This window comes from Panicum virgatum, chromosome 7K (assembly GCF_016808335.1).
Source record: "Panicum virgatum strain AP13 chromosome 7K, P.virgatum_v5, whole genome shotgun sequence".
Lineage (NCBI taxonomy): Eukaryota > Viridiplantae > Streptophyta > Magnoliopsida > Poales > Poaceae > Panicum > Panicum virgatum.
In genome coordinates this window covers 49,237,449-49,257,863 of record NC_053142.1, presented here as the reverse complement: position 1 = coordinate 49,257,863, position 20,415 = coordinate 49,237,449, and the positions used below count along the sequence as shown (strand labels likewise).

General features: G+C 46.8%; 1 protein-coding gene and 1 pseudogene across 14 annotated transcripts; one reads left to right on the top strand and one right to left on the bottom strand.

Moving 5' to 3' along the window:
* Nucleotides 1-2,297: 2,297 nt before the first annotated feature.
* Nucleotides 2,298-3,449, top strand: LOC120640363 (annotated as a pseudogene).
* A 3,314-nt stretch (nt 3,450-6,763) lies between these two features.
* LOC120641948 lies at nt 6,764-19,972 on the bottom strand. Of its 14 annotated transcripts, none has more exons than XM_039918298.1 (7): nt 19,638-19,954; nt 18,863-18,980; nt 18,302-18,369; nt 18,067-18,139; nt 17,749-17,833; nt 17,492-17,674; nt 17,206-17,407 (listed from the first exon to the last, which is right to left on the bottom strand). In XM_039918298.1, the coding sequence occupies exons 1-6, from the start codon at nt 19,823-19,825 to the stop codon at nt 17,616-17,618; spliced, it is 591 nt and encodes a 196-aa protein (XP_039774232.1). In that variant the 5' UTR covers nt 19,826-19,954; the 3' UTR covers nt 17,206-17,407; nt 17,492-17,615. The 14 variants fall into 14 exon arrangements, 13 of the variants coding, with proteins under 13 accessions (XP_039774226.1, XP_039774225.1, XP_039774223.1 ...); XM_039918296.1 differs by having other exon boundaries at nt 17,749-17,845; nt 19,638-19,953; XM_039918297.1 differs by having other exon boundaries at nt 17,749-17,839; nt 19,638-19,953.
* Nucleotides 19,973-20,415: the final 443 nt, after the last annotated feature.

The window sequence follows — 20,415 nt, the reverse complement described above, 5'->3', positions numbered from 1 at the left end:
TTTCTCGAGAAGTAATGGCGCGCTTTAAATACGAGATAGAGTTATAATGGTACATATCCAATTAACTTTTTTTTACTTGAGCAAGATTGTTTCTCACTCTTTTTTTTTCTTTAGGGGGATGAAGAGAGCTGCTTGAGAAGACCGAGGTATTAGGATGAGCATGATATAACTCAAGAGGCAATGATGTTTGATCGAGATCAAAACGTAGAAGATAGCTACGTGGGTTCACAACTCGATCATGTATATATGGCTCTGGATGGGACTTGACAAAGTTGAGCATGAGAGTTTGCTCATGTTTTTTCATTTTCAAAATAAAATTTTCCGACACTTTGAATTAGGGTAAAGCATGTCTCACATGTCATTATATCATGAGGGCTAATAAGCAAAAGAACGGCATCGACCGCCCACCGCATCATCATCTCATCATGGTATAATAATTTGTTCCAATGATCCATATGGGCACGTGGCTCACCCAGTGACGTTGTCATCTTCTTCTTTATCTACTTTTTTTTTAAAAAAAGATCTTTATCTACTTATTACAGCTCATTGGCTTGTCTACTAGCAAAGCCTGTGAAATATTGCCGACCGGCACGCTCGTCTTGACGTCTTGTGGCACCTCAATCGTGTGCAACAAGAGGCGACAGACATGACGGCCAGCAGCGGCGCGCTCCCCGGCCCGCGCCGTTCTTTCTCTTTATTTCCAGGAACGAACCAACAGCGGGCGAGATGCCTGAACTGAACTTTTGTATTCGCACGCAGGAAGCAGCGCCAGGATGGTTGGCAAGAGACGAGAGACAGAGAAGGAAATATAAATATCACTATACTCTATATTCAGTATGCTTGTGGCATCTCAATTCGATCGCATTCGTGTAACCAAAGGCGATTGAAACATGGCGGCCGGCGGCGCTTCCCCGTGGTGGATCTGGCGCCTTTCTTCACCGATGACGACACCGGCAGCCGCACCCGCGCCACAGAGGCCGTGCCTATCAGTTGAGGCCGTGCCTATCAGTTTTAGGCCTAACAGTTGCGGCTTTCAACATTGGTGGATGCATGAAAAATCCATGGCTAGGTGGAGGCCATTGCCTTTTGTCGTCCATAGCAGAAATTAGTTGGACATAAGCAGATTTAAAAAAAATAATGGAGAAATAATGGTCGACATTATTCTTTAGAAGGGTATTGCTAAGTGGGATGATAAATGCAAGTGCATGTTTGTAAGGAATGCCAAAAACTTACCATTGTAGTTACCTTCATGCTCATTCTCTGCAAATGGGATGTAAAAGTAGTTTTGTTCATCTTGTTCTGTGTTGCTGTTAGCTTGCCTTTCCATATTACTATGCCATTCACTTATCGGTTCATATGGTTCCGTGGGATCTATACAACGAACATCTGCAACTTCTAAATAACTTGTCCACAATTGATTTGCTCAAAACTGAAATATTAAACATTCTGAAAAACCAACACATTTATGCATGAGTATGGCTACTGAGTATCTTATCATACAACTATTTTCTACCTCGCTAGCAAGCAAGAAATTCCTGAACCCTAGCCACGCCAGTGAGGGAGATTTTTTGCATACAGCTAGAAATTCGCCCCACGTGGGGTTCGAACCCAGACCTGTGGGGTGCCGCCGAAGTGCTTCAACCAATTGATCTAGCATCCTTTGGCGGAAGAGCCAACTTTAAGAGAGCCAAATAGGGATTTTTCTCATTTCCTATAGGCCGGCCAAGGTGCTGGTGGTCTGATTTATGGTTATGGGGGTGGCGTTCTCATCCAGTCGAAGTCGATGATGCTTGAGGCCCATCTATATATGTGTCTAGGACATCACCATAAACGAGTTGCATTGTTTTTTTCTTTCCATGAACGAAGGGGACACCAGAACGAACGAGTTCCATTTCTTTTTTTCTTTTTTTTGAAAAAACAAAGAACGGCATCCACCACCCACCGCATCATCATATCATCTTCTTATTGATCTACTTATTACAGCTCATTGGCTGTTGTCTACTAGCGAAGCCTGTGAAATATGTTGCTATACGTACGCTCGTCTTGACGTCATGTGGCATCTCAATCGTAAAAACCAGAGGCGACAGGCATGACGGCCAACGTGGGGCGAGATGCCTGAACTTTTGTATTCGCACGAAGGAAACTGCCAGGGTTAGTTCGGTGAGCTCATGGGGCGACGAGGGGGCATGCAAGAGACAGGAGTCAGAAGAGGAAATATAAGTACCACTGCTCAGTACGCTTAAGCTTGTGGCATCTCAATTCGATCGCATTCGTGTGTAACCAAAGGTGGTAGAATCATGGCGGCCGGCGGCGCTTTCCCCGTGGTGGATCTGGCGCCTTTCTTCACCGAGGACGACAGCGGCGGCCGCGCCGGCGCCACCGAGGCCGTGCTCGAGGCGTGCCGGACGCACGGCTGCTTCCGCGTCGTCAACCACGGCGTGCCGGCCGAGCTCATGGCGCGCGCGCTCGAGCTGTCGGCCGCGTTTTTCGTGCTGCCGGACGACGAGAAGGCCAAGGCTCGGCAGGCCGAGGGGACCGTGGCGCCCGTCCCGGCTGGCTACATTCGGCAGCCGGCGCACTCGGCCGACAAGCTCGAGACCGTGCTGGTGTTTGATCCGAAGCGCGGGTTCAACGAGTACCCCGCTGAGCCAGATTAAGGTCAGTCGAAATACAAATTCGCAATTCTAAATTGTGCCTTCATCAGAATTTCTAAAAGGTTTTCCTTTTTCGAATTTCCCGATCGAATTCAGAGAAGCAGTGGAGGAGTGTTACGCCAAGTTCACCGAGCTGGGGCTGCTCCTCCAGGACGTCCTGAACAAGTGCATGGGTCTGCCGCCGGGCTTCCTCAGGGATTACAACGGCGACCGCAGCTTCGACTTCATGGCGGCGCATCACTACTTCCCGGCGACGGAGGAGGGGAACAACGGCCTCAGCGTGCACGAGGACGGCAACTGCATCACCTTCGTCTTCCAGGACGGCGTCGGGGTCGGGGGCCTCGAGGTCCTCAAGGACGACGAGTGGGTAACGGCAGCGGAGCCCGTCGACAGCAGCATCAATGTCAACATCGGCGACATCATGAAGGTACGTACAGTACACAACAGCACTGTCCCAAGAACAGATCGATCATGTCGTCGTTTTGATCTATCTGATCAAACGTTGGTGGCTGGGTAGGTGCTGACCAACAACAAGTTTAAGAGCCCGATGGACCGGGTGGTGATGAAGCCGGTGCACAGGCACTCGTTCGCCTTCTTCTTCAGCCTGCACGGCGATAAGTGGGTCGAGCCGCTGCCGGAGTTCACGGCCAAGATCGGCGAGGCGCCGCGCTACAGGGGTTCGTGTTGGACGAGAACCTGCAGAGGCGGATGAGGGCCCAGCTGAATCCACCGTCCAGGCCCGAGGACGTCGTCCACAACGACAACATCACCTCTGTGACAGACCCGCCGAGTTAAAACGCTTAATTAAGCGTAACTGCCATCATTTGGCACATTAGCTTAATTAAGTGTAACTTGACATGCTGTTTTCAACCCACAGGCCGATCGAAACACACCAGAAGTCTCGTATGAAGGCGAGCACAGAAGGTACCAGCATGATAAAAACTTACAAAAATAGTAAATAATATTAAGGCTTTTACAAAACTGTTTTAAATTTAAAATTTACAAAAGAAAAGATAACCGCGGAAGAGAATCTAACTTACAGAGCATTTTTACTAGAGGATAAATAAAACGAACTAAATAAATCGAGAACTACCGAGACGTGAAGACAAGGCGCCACATCGAGCCCACCGATGTGAAGCCAAGTTAGCTCCTATACCTGAAATAGGGTAAACAACAAACCCTGAGCAACTAATACTCAGCAAGACTTACCCGACTATTGGGTGTACTTAGCCCACATATCTAGACATGCATGGCTTTTGACTGGTGGTTTGTTTTGCAGAAAGAGTGACTAAAGTAATTTCTTACTTCCATTATTTTAGCTCCAGGTTCTATATAAATTACTCTCATCTAATATTTGCATAGACCCACTATAGCAATCATGGTGATGCAAGCAAAAAAATAATTTCATGTGCTCAATATTTTACATAAATATACATAACTCACATTCTAATATTTTGCTACGATGCAGCAAAGAGATCAAAGCCCTCATGATCGCGAGAAACGGCGAATCGATCCGATTTGATCTTGCAAGGTGGACCTAACCAACACGGCACGTATAGGCCCCGTCGGACCCCACGCACCAACCATTCCCCTCCCCACCTCGAACTACAGGACCGCCCCACTATCATATGGTCAGCCGAGCTCAACGTGAGACCACCAAAAGTAAACATGCATCCCCATTTCTTCGCGACTACTCGACTACCCCAAGAGGTGAGTTGAAGTCCTGTACTTTCGAAGCAAAACAGTACTCGGCTTACCGGTTTCGACTACCTACTACTCCTGGCATGCGGTTAGTACAGTTCAATCCCTGATCAGCACTGCCACAACAACCGGTCCTTAATCGACTCAGATGGGGCTAAGGCACCCAGGAACCCTGTCCTGCTGCCATACCTACACATCCTCCCCGCCCGGTCTCACATCTCCATATCCATTTCAATCTATTTCTCAAATACTGAAATATAAAGATAATAATGTATCTCGCGAGTAACCAGCAATTACTCGGCTTCTAAAGTTTCCTGTGTCTCGCGAGTGACACGTAGTCACCCGACTTCTACCGGTCTTATTTAGCCTAGCACCGCTATCGACCTAGACATACTAGTAAAACTAAAGGAAACCTAGGGATCATGCAGCTAGGGTTCCAATCAATTCCTAATACGTAATGCACAAGTAATAGATAAAACATATACATAGTGAATCATAATTTAAATTAATAGGACATGCACCGGGGCTTGCCTGAGGGTAACACTAAGTTAGTGCTAATATTATTTTCGGCCTTGGGCCCTTCCGACCATTGGGCCGGGTCTTCACGATTTCCTTCTCAATCCTGCCTCGCTAGCTCTTGGGCTTCACGGCTACGCCTGTTCCACAGTCACGAGATCGCATGCACCGGAATCTATATGTGTGCATATGCATATGATATGAGAGAATGCATATATGAATTACATATTTACAAAAAATAACCCATAACTGAGGAGAATTGCTAATGATTCGGACCAACTACCCTAACCCTACCCGCTCAGCTGCCGCCACACCAGTCAGACCGGTCCATCAGACCGGTCCGAATTACCCCAAGCACACTACCGGTCAGACCGGTCCTAACCGAGCAATGTCCTAAGTATATATATTGCAAGCTACAGCTACTAGACTCTTTCTTTACTCAATCAACCTCTGGGTGAATTCAAAGAAGTAGTACATAGGAGGCTAAAATAGTCAGACAACTCTAAGAGATTATTTAAAAGTATAACCTTAATTAATTGGGAAATATGCTAGTTTAGGAATAATTCATAATTAAATACTAAATTTTCATATAAGAAGCTAGTTAAGACTATTTATTTAAGCCTACTCATGATGAACTTAACAATTAAGAAGCTACAAACCCACACGTCCGGAGACTCCGGGTTTTAGCCCAGATTGTCCGGGTACAAATTTTCTGGAGTATCCGTGCATTCTAATGGTGAATCAAAAATTAGCATGACATTACACCGATAAAATGTGTTAATTGTATGCGCCAATATCCTTCTTAAACATAAACTAGTTATTATCTAATAAATATACTAGTACACGGATATGTTGATTACCATACTAAACGATGTTTTCTAGACTTGTAACTTTTGCAATGAACTACACATTCCTAAAGCAAGCCACTGCCCTAGTTTCATAATTTTTGGACTAACCTATTTACCGAAACTAATTAAACAATTCTAAAACACAACCTAAACTTTATCGGAGGCAAAAAGGTCATTTCACAAGAATTAATATTTTTCCCTTGGAGATTTAGATCTACGCATTCAAACAAAACTAGTTTTGTATTTTTAGGATTTTTCCTTGAATTGTTATGCAATCTGCAAGTTTTCGCCGAATGAATTAAAAGGCTCCACCCGTCAGACCGGTTATTATAACCGGTCAGACCGGTCATAGTCGAGCCATGGCGCAGGGCCATGGCCGGCGGCGTCCCGGGCGGCTCGGCACCAGAATCCATGGGGAAAGAGGCCGAGGAGGATGAGGAGCTCATCACGAACCCATTTTGGGGACTTGTTTGAGCGGAGGACGACCGGAGAGGCGGATCGACGGCGAGGGGCGGAGCTACTGTCCATGGATGATTGGAGCTTCGATTCTCGCCGATTCAGCCGAGGAGAGGCTAGGCTGGAGGTTGGGGAAGGTGGAGGAGGCGGTGGGGAACTTCTATGCGCAAGGGATCGTAGCAAGGCGACCGGAGGGAGGAGATCGATGGAAGGGGCGGTGGTGGAGCGAGCTCTGCTCGGCTCTGTCTGAAGGAAGAAGAAAGAGAGAGCTGAGTGAACATATAAGGATGGAAAAATGTTAGTGCTATTTAAAGACGTCCAACCGGTCTGACCGGTTTGGCCTACCGGTCGGACCGGTCCGGCTGTGCCAAAACGGGTTTAATTTCCAAATTTTGAAATTTGAAACACCGGGGTGTTACACCTAATATGCTATCTAGCCTGGGAAATCGGTTTCGATAGCAGAAATCAAGTATAGGAGCTGCACGGTCTGTTACAGCAATTCCAAGTTCCCCTCTTCCAGATGTTGTTACCAAAACTGGGGCTGTAAAATTTAAAATAAAAACAATTTGCTTGAGAAAAATGTTATCCGGCTACAGCACCATCGTGTGGTAGTGTAGACTGCTGACCTCAAATTGCTTCGAACAGTTCCAAGAGAACGCATCAGATGCAAACCAACCTCTCAGTGCAAATTATGAAAATTTCAATCTGAATCACTAGATCAGCATTCAAAGGATATGAGAGATTGAGTAATTTTACAATCTAGATCCGCCTTTGGATTGGATAATCACACTTTGCCAATCCCTTCTCCCACCTCTCTTCACCCCTCCCTTTGGATGTTTATCTGATGGCTCAGATTGAAGTTTTTATAATTTATACGGAGAAATTGATTTGCACTTGATATGTTCACCGTTCCAAACCCACCACCTGGAGATGCTACAAATCGTATAGGCCATCACCGGTCTTGTGAACTTTTTTTTGTTTCTTACGGAATATTTATTTTGTCTTCTTTGTGAAACGATATTTCTTCGCAATTGGGTGCTCCTCGGCCTGTAGTGTACGAGCCTCAGGCGCAGCAGACGTCTGATCGGTGTGCTCCTGGGCTGGTGGTTGGTCGGGCAGGTCCACCGGCGAATGCGGTGGGGAGAAGGCCCTGCAGCAGAGGTTTTTTTTTCTTTTTTATATTTTTAAAAAATAAAAATTTCAAAAATATATATCTGTTTTGAAATATTTCAAAAATATCCCCCGGTCGCCCTCCTATAGGGCGACAGACCCTAAGTGTAATTTTTTTTCCTTCAAATTCGCAACGAGGTCCCTGGCAAAAAAAGGGGGGGCCTGTCGCCCGCCCTAGGGGGGGCGACAGGGGCCTGTCGCCTGTTGGGCGGGCGACAGGGACCCTTTGCCCTATATAAGCCTTGGCCGCCATATGCCGCCATCCCCTTTATCATTTGAGCCTAAAAATTCAGGAAAAAAGAGAGGGGTGAGGAGAAGAAAAGCGGCGAAGCTCTGCCGAATTGCGTACTTGTGATCTACCGGTAACTTTCGTATAAATCCATTGATATTGTATAAAAAAATTAATTTAATTAGCAGATTAGCTGAATTAGATTTGGTGCTTTAGAACACTCGTTTAGTATTACAATTTCAGTACTATTACAGACTTGTTTTTAAATTAATTATGAATTAGAATAGAATTATGAAAGTACCTTATTGATATTGCAGCATAAGGCAATGGCTGCCTCCAATTGTGGAGGATTTTCATGGACCGAAGAAAAATCTAATATAATACTTGATATCATGACCCATCTTGTTATCAGTAAGAAGTTGGATCCGTTAGCGGATGGTACGATAGAGATGGTGTTGTCCAAAGTAGTAGAGTTTAAAGATTTCACATTATTTCGAGGTATTACGACGCAAGATGTAAAGGGACACCTGCTTGAACGTCGGAAGATATACATGAGAGTATGTGAACTAGCGAATCATCCTAATATCATTGGATTCTTACAAAGTTCTTGTAAGATATGGATGCGGCCAGAGGTGTATGAGATGCACATTAAGGTAACTCTCATTCAGTTGTAATCCCGTCCGTCATTTCGAATCCATATTTATAAAACAGTAACATTGTTTTTAATTATATGCTAGGATTACCCCGATGACACGAAGTTGATTAACAAAACGATACCAAATTTCCGTAAATTGGTATGTATCTTCGGTGGACTTATGCCGCAAACTAGACGAAAGAGACGGATAAGATCTTCGGGTGATAGTACTTGGCCTGCGCAGGAACAGATGCCCGGAGGTTCGTCGAGTCATGCTTCAGCACCTCAACCACCAACTTGTGTTAACTGGGATGACGATATGGATGACTTCATGCCCCCCCCAAACCATGGCCTCCAACACATGATGTTCCTTCCCCTGTACATGAACCTAGAATCAGAAAGGAGACAAAGGGAAAGGCAAGAGGTTCGTCAAGTCATGTTGCACCACCTGCAGCACAAACTTGTGTTAACTGGGATGACGACATGGATGACTTTATGCCCCCCAAACCATGGCCTCCAACACATGATGTTCCTCCCCCTGTACATGAACGTAGATCCAGAAAAGAGAGAAAGGGAAAGCCAAGAGGTTCGTCGAGCCATACTACACCACATGCAGCACCACCATCTGTCAACTGGGATGACAACTTAGATGATTTCATGCCATGATCTATAACATATGATGTTCATCGGTTTAAGATGTATTCACATTTAGTATTGTTAATGTTGTATTATGCTTGTATCTATGTCTCGTACCTAACTTGCATTCACTGGACATGTACATAATGTCGAGTTTGAATCGTACTTAGTCGTAATGGAGCATCAAAGTATAAACATGTCACTAGAATACTAAAAAGCACATATTTAATTAATATAACGATAAGAAATAAGAATTAAGAAATGCATTACCTAATGTGAACCATCAAATTTTACATCATAATATAACGATAATGAAACATATATCACACATGCAGTGGCATGGAAGAACCCGTTGCAAACTACGGTAAACAGATTTCGGACTAACCTAACATGCCTTAGGTAAATTTAAAAAAAAAATAGAACAAACACAACGATGCAGCATGTCACTACCACTAGGGTAGTCCTAGTAGCCGTATGAAGCGTCCCCTCATAAGAGAAGACTTAAATGTGATACAAAGCACCAGTCCCAGGAGGCTGATGCCACATTTATTACATCAGATGGTTCAAAACCGTACAAACCTTGGAGGACACTCGATACAGATAATGATAATAATTAACCAAGCCACGACATAACACCAGACCGCAAACCACATGGGGTCTACCACAGGCTCAGAGTACTGCGACAGCGGAGGCATCTCGTACAGGGCCGGTTCCACAGGCAAGGTTGGGTGTAGAACGATAACCCTACTCGGCGTCGTCTGGCACGAAATCTGGGTCTTCTTCTGTAAAAAGTAAGAGTGGGGTGGGTGCAAACGTACTCAGCAAGTCCAACCACACCCACGGAGGGGTTATAACAGAATAATATGCATAGGTAAGTCAAGGATAAGGTTACGGTTTAATTTGCAGAACAATGATATTTTATGCAGGGGTTTAATTTACGGAAAACCTTTTAGAAATCAGTTTTTGCAGCAACACGGAGTTCAGGTTTAAAACTGCTACCGGACTCCCCGTCCGTCGTAGCACACGGCACAACTGCCGGACACAATTCCAAAACAACTCACACCAGCCCATCCCGATAAAACACTAGTTATGTGACCACACCATAACTCGCCCAATACCGTGGGCACGGCTATTCGAATAGATTCTTAACTCTGCAGAGGTGTGCAACTTTACCCACAAGTAGGATACCACAACTCGAACACCGTCGTGTCGGTGTAGATCCCAACATAGCCATTACCCACCATAGCTAAGCCTGACTAGCCATCACGGGTTGCACCAAGGGGTCATCGACCGTTCACCTAGGTATAACCGGGCATAAGTCACTCGGGGCTTATCCCTTTTCCTTAGTCACCCGTTGCTCTCAGCTCTCCTGATGGCTACCACACCAACTAGTGGGATTTATGCTACGCCGTTGCCCATTCAACGGTCGAGTGGTTTGCACGATAGTGGAGTTAGGTGAGATGACACACCAACTCGGTCTTTAGACACGACAAGATGGATATCTCCCTTCTTTGCCCTGCCGCAATGGCACGAGCACACCAAATGGCAAATCCGTAGAAATGTCATCCATCCCGTCTACACTTTCTTTACAAAAACCCCACATTTATCCCATCCCACACGCACACATTTTCTTTATAAAATAAATAGTTTTATGAGTAAAGTCCTAAGCGTTCTAATATCGATTAACGTCTAAGCAAAATCAGACATTAATCTAGGAGGTCAAGGAATGGTCATCACAAATCAAGGGGTGGCTATCCAACCGTGTTTTCATGCAAGCAAAACATATGCAATTTTACAAAGCAGGCCATTGGGTTGTGGTTATAAAAACTAGGACAGAAACATGCATCAAAGGATGGGATTGAACTTGCCGTCTTCGTAGCCTCCGGGAAAGTCCTGTCCTTCGGGCTCGGGGTCGCGGAACTGGTCCTCGTTCTCCTGCTCACAGTACTGCTCGTTGACGGGTTCTCCTTCGTTCACTCCGTGGTCTACAACGCACACAAACAAGCATCCAATCAAAACAAAGATCTATCGTTGAGCTCGAATCGGAATCACATAAAATATGGAGATAGAAGTGACATCTTTGAGTGGTTTGGTACTAACGCGGCCCGAAACTATAATAGAAGTGACATGGTAAAGTTTGGGGTCAATCGGAGTTGTTTCGGCGCATGAAATAATAGGTTTTGTAAGGGTTCAGGGGCTAGATCAGGAAGCGGGGACCTACTTGTAATTATTTTCTTGAGAAGAGAGGGGTCTGTTTGTAATTTCTAGAAATATTTGGACTAAACTGAAAGGGTCAAGGGTATACTTAGTATTATGTTTTTAAGTGGAAAGGTTTACTTGAGATTAAAACAAAGGGCAGGGTAGTTTTTGGATAAGAGCCATAAATGGGGGGGTTCTTTATGGAATAGAGGGAAGGGGGAGGGCCTAATGGCAAAACTGCCATCTCCCTCCTCCCCTCGCACTGGGAAACAGGGGAGGCGGTAGGGGGGCGCCGGCGGCGGCCGATTTGGCCGTCCTGGACCACGGCGGCGGCCGGGAGTGGGGGGAAAAGGGGCTAGGGACACTTGGGGTTCGATTCCCCGGCTCACCTCGGGCTGGGGCGGCGCTCAGAGGCGGGGCGACGCGGGCCGGCGGCGGCGGCGCCGCTGAAGCGGGGCGGCGGCGCTAGCACTGGGGAGGGAAGGCGGCGGTGGCCAGGGAGGTTTGAGTGTGGAGGAGCGGTGCCGTTGGGGAGGCTTTTATAGCCGTGGAGAGGCGGTGGCGCGGTGGAGGTAGGTGGCGGCTCGGCGAGGCTTGCGGGCGGGAGTAATGGCGGGCGGGCGCGTTAGGTTGTCGCGGAGCGGCGTGCAGCGGCGAGGGCGTCGAGACCGCCCACTGTGGCACGTGGAGGGGAAGGCTGGCGCTGGCCTTGGCGCGGGCGGCGAGGCGGCGGCTCTGCGGCGGCACTGCTGCTAGGCGTCGCGCGGCGCGGCGGCTGCACGCGGGCACAGGGCGAGCGGGGCCGGGGCGAGGCGCCAGCGGTGGGCGTCGCGGCGGGCGGCGGGGCGGTGATGGCGGGGCGCCGGTCAGGCGGCCGCGTCGTGGCGCGCAGGGGCGAGGCGGTGCGCGCGAGCGGCGCCGAGCGGGGCAGCGGGCGGCGGGCGGCGCAGCGACGAGCGGTGCGCGGCGCGCACGTGGGCACGGCGAGGCGCGCGCTCGCGTGCACGCGCGGGGCAGGAGCAGCAGCGTGCGCGCGTGCGCCGCGTCGGTGTGCGCGGCGCGGGCGGCCGTGTCGTGGCGGCGTCGCGGGCAGCGGCCGGGAGCGGGGTCCTGGGGGCGTGCGGCCGTGCTCGGGGAAGGACGGGCGCGTGCGGGCAGGCGGGCCAGGGCTGGGAGGCGGGGAGGAGGGCCGGGCACGGCGGTGCTCGGGCGCAGAGAGAGAGAGGGAAGGAAGGAAGGGAAGGAAAGAAAAAGGAAAAAGGATAAAGAGAAAAAAAAGAAAATAGGAAAAAGAAACGAAGAAAAAGAAAATGGGGAAAAGGGAGAGAGAGAGAAAGGAAAAAGGAGGGGGAGGGGCGGTGCGCGCCAGCGGCGACCGCGGCTGCGGTCGGCCACGCGTGGCGTGCGGGACGCGGGAGGTGGGGCACGCGGTCGGAGGAGAGAGGGAAAAGGAGGGGGCGGGATTCGCGGCGGCCGGTCACGACGCGTCGCGTTGGATGGGGAAAGAGATGGGATGTGGATTGAATTCGGGTGTCGGGTTGTTCGGGAGAGGCTCTGGGAATTTAGGGTTCAGGGTTTAAGTCGAGCTCAACGATAAAACAACTTTAGCGCATGACTTATTTTGGTGAGTTTTCGGGATGTTACACCGTACCCCCACGTAGCAAACTGCGTTAAGCCTTCTCCGCAGTATCCACCCATTGCAGGTGGTGCAGGCGGTGGTGCCGGAGGCGCAGAGCCCTTCTTCTTGTGACAAGGGTCGTTGCAGTAAGGAATAGTGCATGGTTCATCCTGTGAACCGGCAGCATTGCTGGTATCATCAACTTCGTCGTCTTTGTTACCCTCACTCACTTTCTCATAATGGTTCACCTTGCATTCCAGATCAAAGATCTTTATCTGGAGATACTCGATGAACTCTTGAACCGAATCAATTGGTGCAGGATCGACCCACCTAGTAAAACCACAGTTTTCTGGAGCATCGAAAGACTACAAAATAAATTTCATGTAAGGTGTCTCATTGAAGATAAAGAAATAAAAGAACCGAGTATTACCCATGCGGGTGGACATTTAAAGAAACGCCGACCGCCATCCATCCCGTCGGTGCACATCTGCACTAAGCAGTCCTCACCATGTCTGCATTTTGGCCACGGTTCTCTACGGTTATCGTATTGTCGAAGAGGAGTTTCATTGGTAAATTCACTTTTGTGCTGTGGCGGAAACTCAAACACTGGTTCTGGAAAGGAATCAGGTCCAAGAGGCCCCTCCCATATTATGGGGTCTCCCTTTCTTCCATCTTTTCCTTTCTCAATAACTTAGGCTTCATGCAGGAGCAGAAGGCTCTACTGTAATCAAACTCTCTTGTACCACCCTATCTCTACGGATACCACGACCACTTCTATCCTTGCATAGAACCTCAAATCTATGCTCCATTGTACCTGTCGATATGACGCGGTGCAGTTTGGCCTTTTTCAATCTTCTCTTGAATATATTGTGTCACTCTTTTGCAAAACTGAATTTGGGGGTTGCTGATGTTTATGCTTGCAGCCGTGTAATGCTCTCTGAAATACTTCATGCACCCATACATGATGAACTCAACAATTCCCACAAGAGGAAAGGCACGACAAGAACGCATAACCATATTGAAACACTCTGCATGGTTCGTTGTCTGAATATCATACCGTATTCCGTTGGTATCGTAAAGGAATGATCAATTCTCCTTAGGTGCACCTCGAATCCAGTGTGAAAATGGCTTCTCAATTGAATCCCTAGCCTCTGCAGCCTGACTCGTGCCTGCTCCTGATGCCCTTACCTTCACTAGCTCTGCAGTCAACTGATCAATCATCTGCCATAATGCATTGAATTTTCTCTGTTGATTTTGGGTGCACAACCTCTTAAACAGGTTCTTAAGATCCTTGTTCTTGAAGTGGTCATAGAAGTTTGCACCCATATGCCTAATGCACCACCTGTTTTGGACATCGGGCCACAATGGAGGCGTTGTCGCAGTTCCACGTTGCAATTTTAGTATTGATTGCAGCAGACATGCATGCCTATCACTAATAAGGCACACATCTGGACGTGCAGCAACAACATGAATCTTCACTCGTTCAAGGAACCAATACCAACTGTCTATTTTCTCATTCTCAACAAATGCAAATGCGAGCGGAACTATTTGGTTGTTGCAATCTACACCGATTGCGGTGAGTATCTGACCTTTATACCTTCCAGTAAAAAATGTGCCATCAATGCAGATCACCGGAAGACAAAACTGAAATGCTCTAACACAAGCACCTATGCAAAAGAAGGCTCGTTGCATAATTCTTTGTCCCCTAGTCACGGCTGGTATGAGGTATGTGTCATAAAAGCTTCCATGATTTATACCAGCAACCTGGGATAACATACGAGGTAGGTTATCATATGATGCCTCGTATGTGCCGAACCGCATCTCGAACACCCTTTGTTTAGCTCGCCATGCCTTCAAATAACTGATGGTGTACTGGTAAGTCTGCTCAATGTGTCGAACAATCATTTTTTTCTCATAATTTAGGTTGTCCGTAATAAACCCATACATTTGCTTTGCAACAAAGTCGCAAGATATATTGCGATGTGAGGAAAGAACTTCTGACAGCAAACAAGTGTGCTCTGTCACAATGGAACATTTTCAGTTTGACTTCCATTTTCCCTTGAATGCATGTACTCGCCATGGACATCCATCATTCACACACTTTACCTCATATTCTTTACTGCCAGACTTTACGACTCTAAATTTTCGTTTCAATGATATTGCCCATAGTCTCACAGCATCTTTTACGGCTTCAATGTTTGGATATGTTGCACCTTGCATTACCTTATTCCCTCTGTACTCCCACTCCTGATTTCGTACATCTTCTGCGACATGACTGCCAAAATCATGCTCCTTCCACTCTTTTGGCAATGAGTACTGCTCGTCATCAGATGAGCCCTAATATTCTTCCATCTCTATTGCGGTTTGGTCTTCTGCCTCCATCTCGTCCACAATGATGTGTATTCTCTCTCCCTCATCAGCAAGGCCCTGTGGTCCAATGTTTTGGTACTCTGTCTCTTCTGACTCATCTTGTTCAACATAATTGGTCTCTCTTCGAATACTCGGAGTTCCTTGATCTGCACAATGTTAGATTTCATTTTGTGTCTTCTCCCGGATTTGAACAAGAATGGCCAGAGGCCCCCACGCTCTAGAGCTGCTTGCATGTATTTCTGCCAGTCATCAGTGTTGTGTATCATCATCAATTCCCATAATTCACTTTCTACCTCCCAATTAACAAGAGACTGGACGGTGATCACATGTGTCAACAGATCAACACGGAACCCACGCTGCAGCCACTTACATATGGAACCAAAACTCCTTTCCAGAGGTTTATCTATGGCGCTAGATGTGCACTTAAAGGCAAAAAGATCTACTCCATTTGGCCCATACATAACATTGTAGTCACCATAAAATACTTGAAACTGCATCTTGCTCGACATATCTGTATATCACATAATACTTATCGAGTTATACTCTTTACTTCACTACCTTATTCAATAATCCGTAAAAACTAAGTATGAAATTCAACTACAACGTATAAGTATTCATAACTACGTGATGACACTCAAATTCTATACTGCATATGTCAAATTCTATTCTAAATTATAATTAATTTATAAACACGTCTCTAATAGTACTGCAATTGTAATAATAAATGCGTAGTACTAATTTTCTAAACTAATTTACTACTACATAACTACAAACTAAAGTATCATTAAACTCCTACTTAAATGATTCTACTATAGCACTAATTAAATTAAATTACTCACCCCTACTTAAATTACTCCTACTTAAATGCGTAGTACTTAAATAGAAAAATATATAAACTAAATGTACTAATCTGCAGATCACAAGTGCTGAATCCGGCAGGGCTTCGCCGCTTCCCTTCTCCTCACCTTTCTCTTTTTTTCTAGATTTTTGGTGGAATTTTCGGGCTCAAATAAGGAGGGAAGAGGGGGTTGGATCTTATATAAGGGGGTTACCCCGGTCGCCCGAGGGGGGGCCTGTCGCCCGCGGGGGGGGCGACAGGCCCCCCTGCCGCGCCCGTGGGCTGGGCCCAGTGGTCGCCCGAGGGGGGGCGACAAGCCCCTTTTTTTCAGGGACCTCGTTACAAATTTAAAGAAAAAAATTACACTTAGGGCCTGTCGCGCTATAGGGGCGACCGGGGTATTTTTGAAATATTTCAAAACAAACATATATTTTTGAAATTTTTATTTTTTAAAAAATATAAAAAAGAAAAAAGCGCTGCAGCAGAGGTCATCAGCTTCAGATGCCGCGGAGCCCGCAGCCTCCACAAGCAGGCCCATCTCGCTGTTAGGGGCCTGGCAAGGCCCAGGAACCAAGCTGGATGTCTGGTGTGGAACCTATATATCTTTCACAAAATTTTTTGCTATTCATCTTCTAGTGTTGGAGATTTGTGGAGATGACTTTTTCCCGTCCGATTCGTTACCTTCATCATCCAATTCCACCGGCCTCTCGCCCACAGCCGTCGCCGCCATTGCTACTGTTCCTGCTCGATCCCGAAACTGCCGCCGTGAGCTGCTAGCCGCGCGTCGTCGCCGGAGCTCGCGCATGCCTCCGTGCGCTGCATGCCCCCGCTGCTGCCCAGCAGCCCCTGCCGCGCGCTGCTTTTTGGGGCTGCATGCCCCCGCTGCTGGGCATGCCGCGCGCTGCCCAGCTGCCCCCGCCGCGCTGCTACTTGGGCTGCTTGCTGCCGCCGCCCGCCACCCCAGTGCCGGAGAAGAAGCTGTGAAGGATCCTTTTTATAAAAATGTTAGATTAGGTATTGATAAATGTTGAATGCATTCTCTTAAGATGTTGAGATAGTCAGTAAAAAATATTGAACGTAGTAATTTTTTCTAAACTATTGCAATGTGTTTCTAAAATATGTTGAATCTGTTATTTTCAAATGCTAAACTAATTTTTCAAAAATGCTGAATTTAATTTGAACCTAGTGAGCTTTATAGATACACAGGTTCGTGCCCGTGCGTTGCTACGGGCGAAACAAATTCATTCCATGAGCATTAGATTACAAATAGTACATAATACCAACATAGCATTGTAGAATGGAAATTTCATAAGTGGATTTTGCATTATTTTGATACTGAAACAAGCAAAATATTTGATATTAATGATGTTCACACTAATTCACCAATACTAAAATTGTATTAGAATCAAACAGGCTAGAATACATTATCCAAACGTACATATCTCCCTTTTAGATATTTTTGCATGTGATGCGACTAAGATATATCTTAACACATTGAAGGATTTTCAACCATGAAATTGCCACAGTGAGCGAGCATCCTGTGATTAAAAATTGTTAAATTGTAAATTTTTAGTGATAGAAGCAAGTAACATTTTTTTTAAAAAAATGCCAATTATACACACCATAGAGATGGGCGTGCCTTTAGCTTGGTCCCATGTAGAAAATCATTGGAGAACAGAACTTGGATAGGCGATTTATTTGCATGAGATCATTTATCGTGAACGCATGTACAAATTTGTATATTATTCAGAAAAACTTGCTAGGTTTGAGAAGCCTCAGAAAGAGGGCTAACTCTTGACATGATCCTGACAAAAAATGGCCACCATGAAGCAATGAATAAATCAACTGCTAAGTGGAAGATTGTTGTTGGCCATCATACCATGACTATCAGTCACCATGGTGACATCGAGGAGCTTCCGCAGTTGCTTCTTCCAATCCTCAAGGTTACTCAGAAGTAGCCACAACTTATCCTCCCAATGTATATACAAAATAATTATTTGTTAATAATTTTGCCACATTCAGGTTAACAGCATTGACTTCTACATGAAGAGGATCCAGATGACACGGACATTAATCGCTTGAGCAGAGTGTGCCATAATTATTGATAGGAACAGCAGATTCAACATATAAGTATATAACAGGAAAAGGTCAACGCTGAACTGATGGAACTCCAAAGAGAAAAAGGATTGGTCCTTACTGTGAATGCCCTGTGCCTAAGATTAGGTTTATTATCATCACTGTGCCATCCAATAGAAGCTCCCTTACACCAACTGCATAGCAAACAGACAGGGTTTCAACATCAGGAACATATAGTGCCAGCTACTGAAAGGGCATTCAGATATGATAATCCAACATTAAAGAAATAGCGCGAATGGTGTGAGGCTACAGTATGATCCATTAACAAAAGGTCTTCCCCTATCCCAACTCTCAACCTGAAGATGTCCTTCCTGGTTCTTACTCTCCTCAAATTTCTAACCTTCGAAAAGGTAGCTGAAAGGAACTACATGAAAATAAATAAATATGATTAAATCTCATAAATTTTGAAATAAAAAATATGAGAGTAAGTGAAGGGCTTCACACATTCTCAAATAATCCTAAAAGGTAATTGCATATAAGGCACGGGCTCAAAGGCTAATGCCTAGAACTACAGGGCATGCCTAGGAGTATAGGACACACACACTGACACACCTCAGATTTGATCAAATTCTAGTAACATTATTTGATCATAATCTAAACCTGAATAGGTGAGTAATTAAGCAATAGACCATTTCAGCATTGCCTTCCGATTATTTGATCATAATGCCTATCAGTACAGGACACACACCTCATGCAGATTTGATCATAATTTGGTAATAATACTGAACATTGGCTAATGATTTTCAGTTTAGACCCATCATCATAAATTACAGAAACAAATTGACACCCAAGCTTAACTATAGTTATTTAGAACATGAATAGGCAAAACGGAAAAGAGTAGATGACGAAGAACTAACCTGTGATTCAAGAATCGTACAAGGATGAGTAGTCGTAGGCCGGGTAGAAGCGGCGCAGTGGACGTAGCAGCGGCCGGGACGGTGTGGATCGCCGGCCGGGGATGTAGGCCGAGAGAGCCTGAATTAAATGAGATGTAAGAAAATGGAGCACGTAGACCACACAATGTCGAGTTAGTGTTGGCAGCTATTTCATCCAAAACAGGTTAACCTAAATTATGGAGGGCGTGCATTGTGCTTTTCCACAACAAATTTCTGAGAAAAGTGGGACTCAATCATGAAATTTAACCACCTAAGTAATTAAAGTAGCAATTATATGGCCATCACAATGGCAGCAATAGTTCCTTCAGTTAAGAATAAGCATATAATTCAAACCTACACCTAGCAACCTAAGCTTCTCATAGTCTACGAATCGAAACAGACACAGTAAACGGCATCATTACTGTCTGCTTAGAAACTAATTCACATAGGCCGGCAAAGGATCAAACCTGCCGACTGCACAAATCTGTTACAAGACAAAGCGAATCGACTGGCAATTCCGCACCAAATTCAGTCAAGATTCAAACACCTTTTCATACAACCACAACGCCAAGTCGCCGAAGCCCCCCAACCTAACTCAAACCCAAGGCGCGGTCTCGAGATTGGATCTTCCAGAGGAAATAGCACCCGTATCCAATCCCGCGAACAGGGGAGCATCAACGCCGCCCGGGAACTGGAGACCCTATCAGGCAACACGAGAACAAGGGGAGGAGGGAGGGATCCGAGGGCAGGGCGTTACCAGCGCTGGCGGTCGCGGCGGATGACGACGACTTCTTCGAGGCGCGCCTCATGGTGGTGGCGGGAGCGGATCGGCGGCCGGGGACGGAGCGGATCGGCGGATGGGGACCGAGCGGATCGCCGGCCGGGGACCCGGCCGCGGCCGGGGATGGAGGGAGACTGGGAGAGGGACGGCGCGGTGCCGGGCATGCAGCGGGAGCGAGGGATGATGTTTTTTTTTTTCTGAACCCGACGGGATGAGGGGGCGACGATGGGGCGGACGGGACCAAAACCAAATGACGAAAGACGAAAGAGCAGGGGCCGACCGCTGAATTTTTTTTGTCACATTAGCCTGTTTTTATAGTAGAGATAGATTAATCATCTTCCACAAGTTATATAGGAGGCGCCGGATGTCTGGTCAGCCTGAAGGTCCCTCGAGGGAAGGACACGATCAACCGTCGCAGCGTGGGGAACAGCGGCCGGTAGAACATTTTTTTAGAAAGGCTAACAAACACTTGGACGTTTCACGGTTCAACCCTCTTTGGACAACCACTTGTTCTAACCTCGCCGGCGGCAGCCACCGTGCCGCCGCCCCTGTTCAGGGCGGGGAACCCGTTCCGCTTCGGTCTTCAATCCCTTCTCCCAAGGACAGAAGCGGGAGCCCGACACTGCTCTTGCTGGGGAGCCTTGCCGCTGCGGCCCTCCTCTCAGGGACCCACGGACCCAGCAGCACTGCGCGGTCCTCCGCCAGGTCCTTCGCCGCGCTCCCGGGCAGCCGCATCTCCACGACGCGGGAGCCA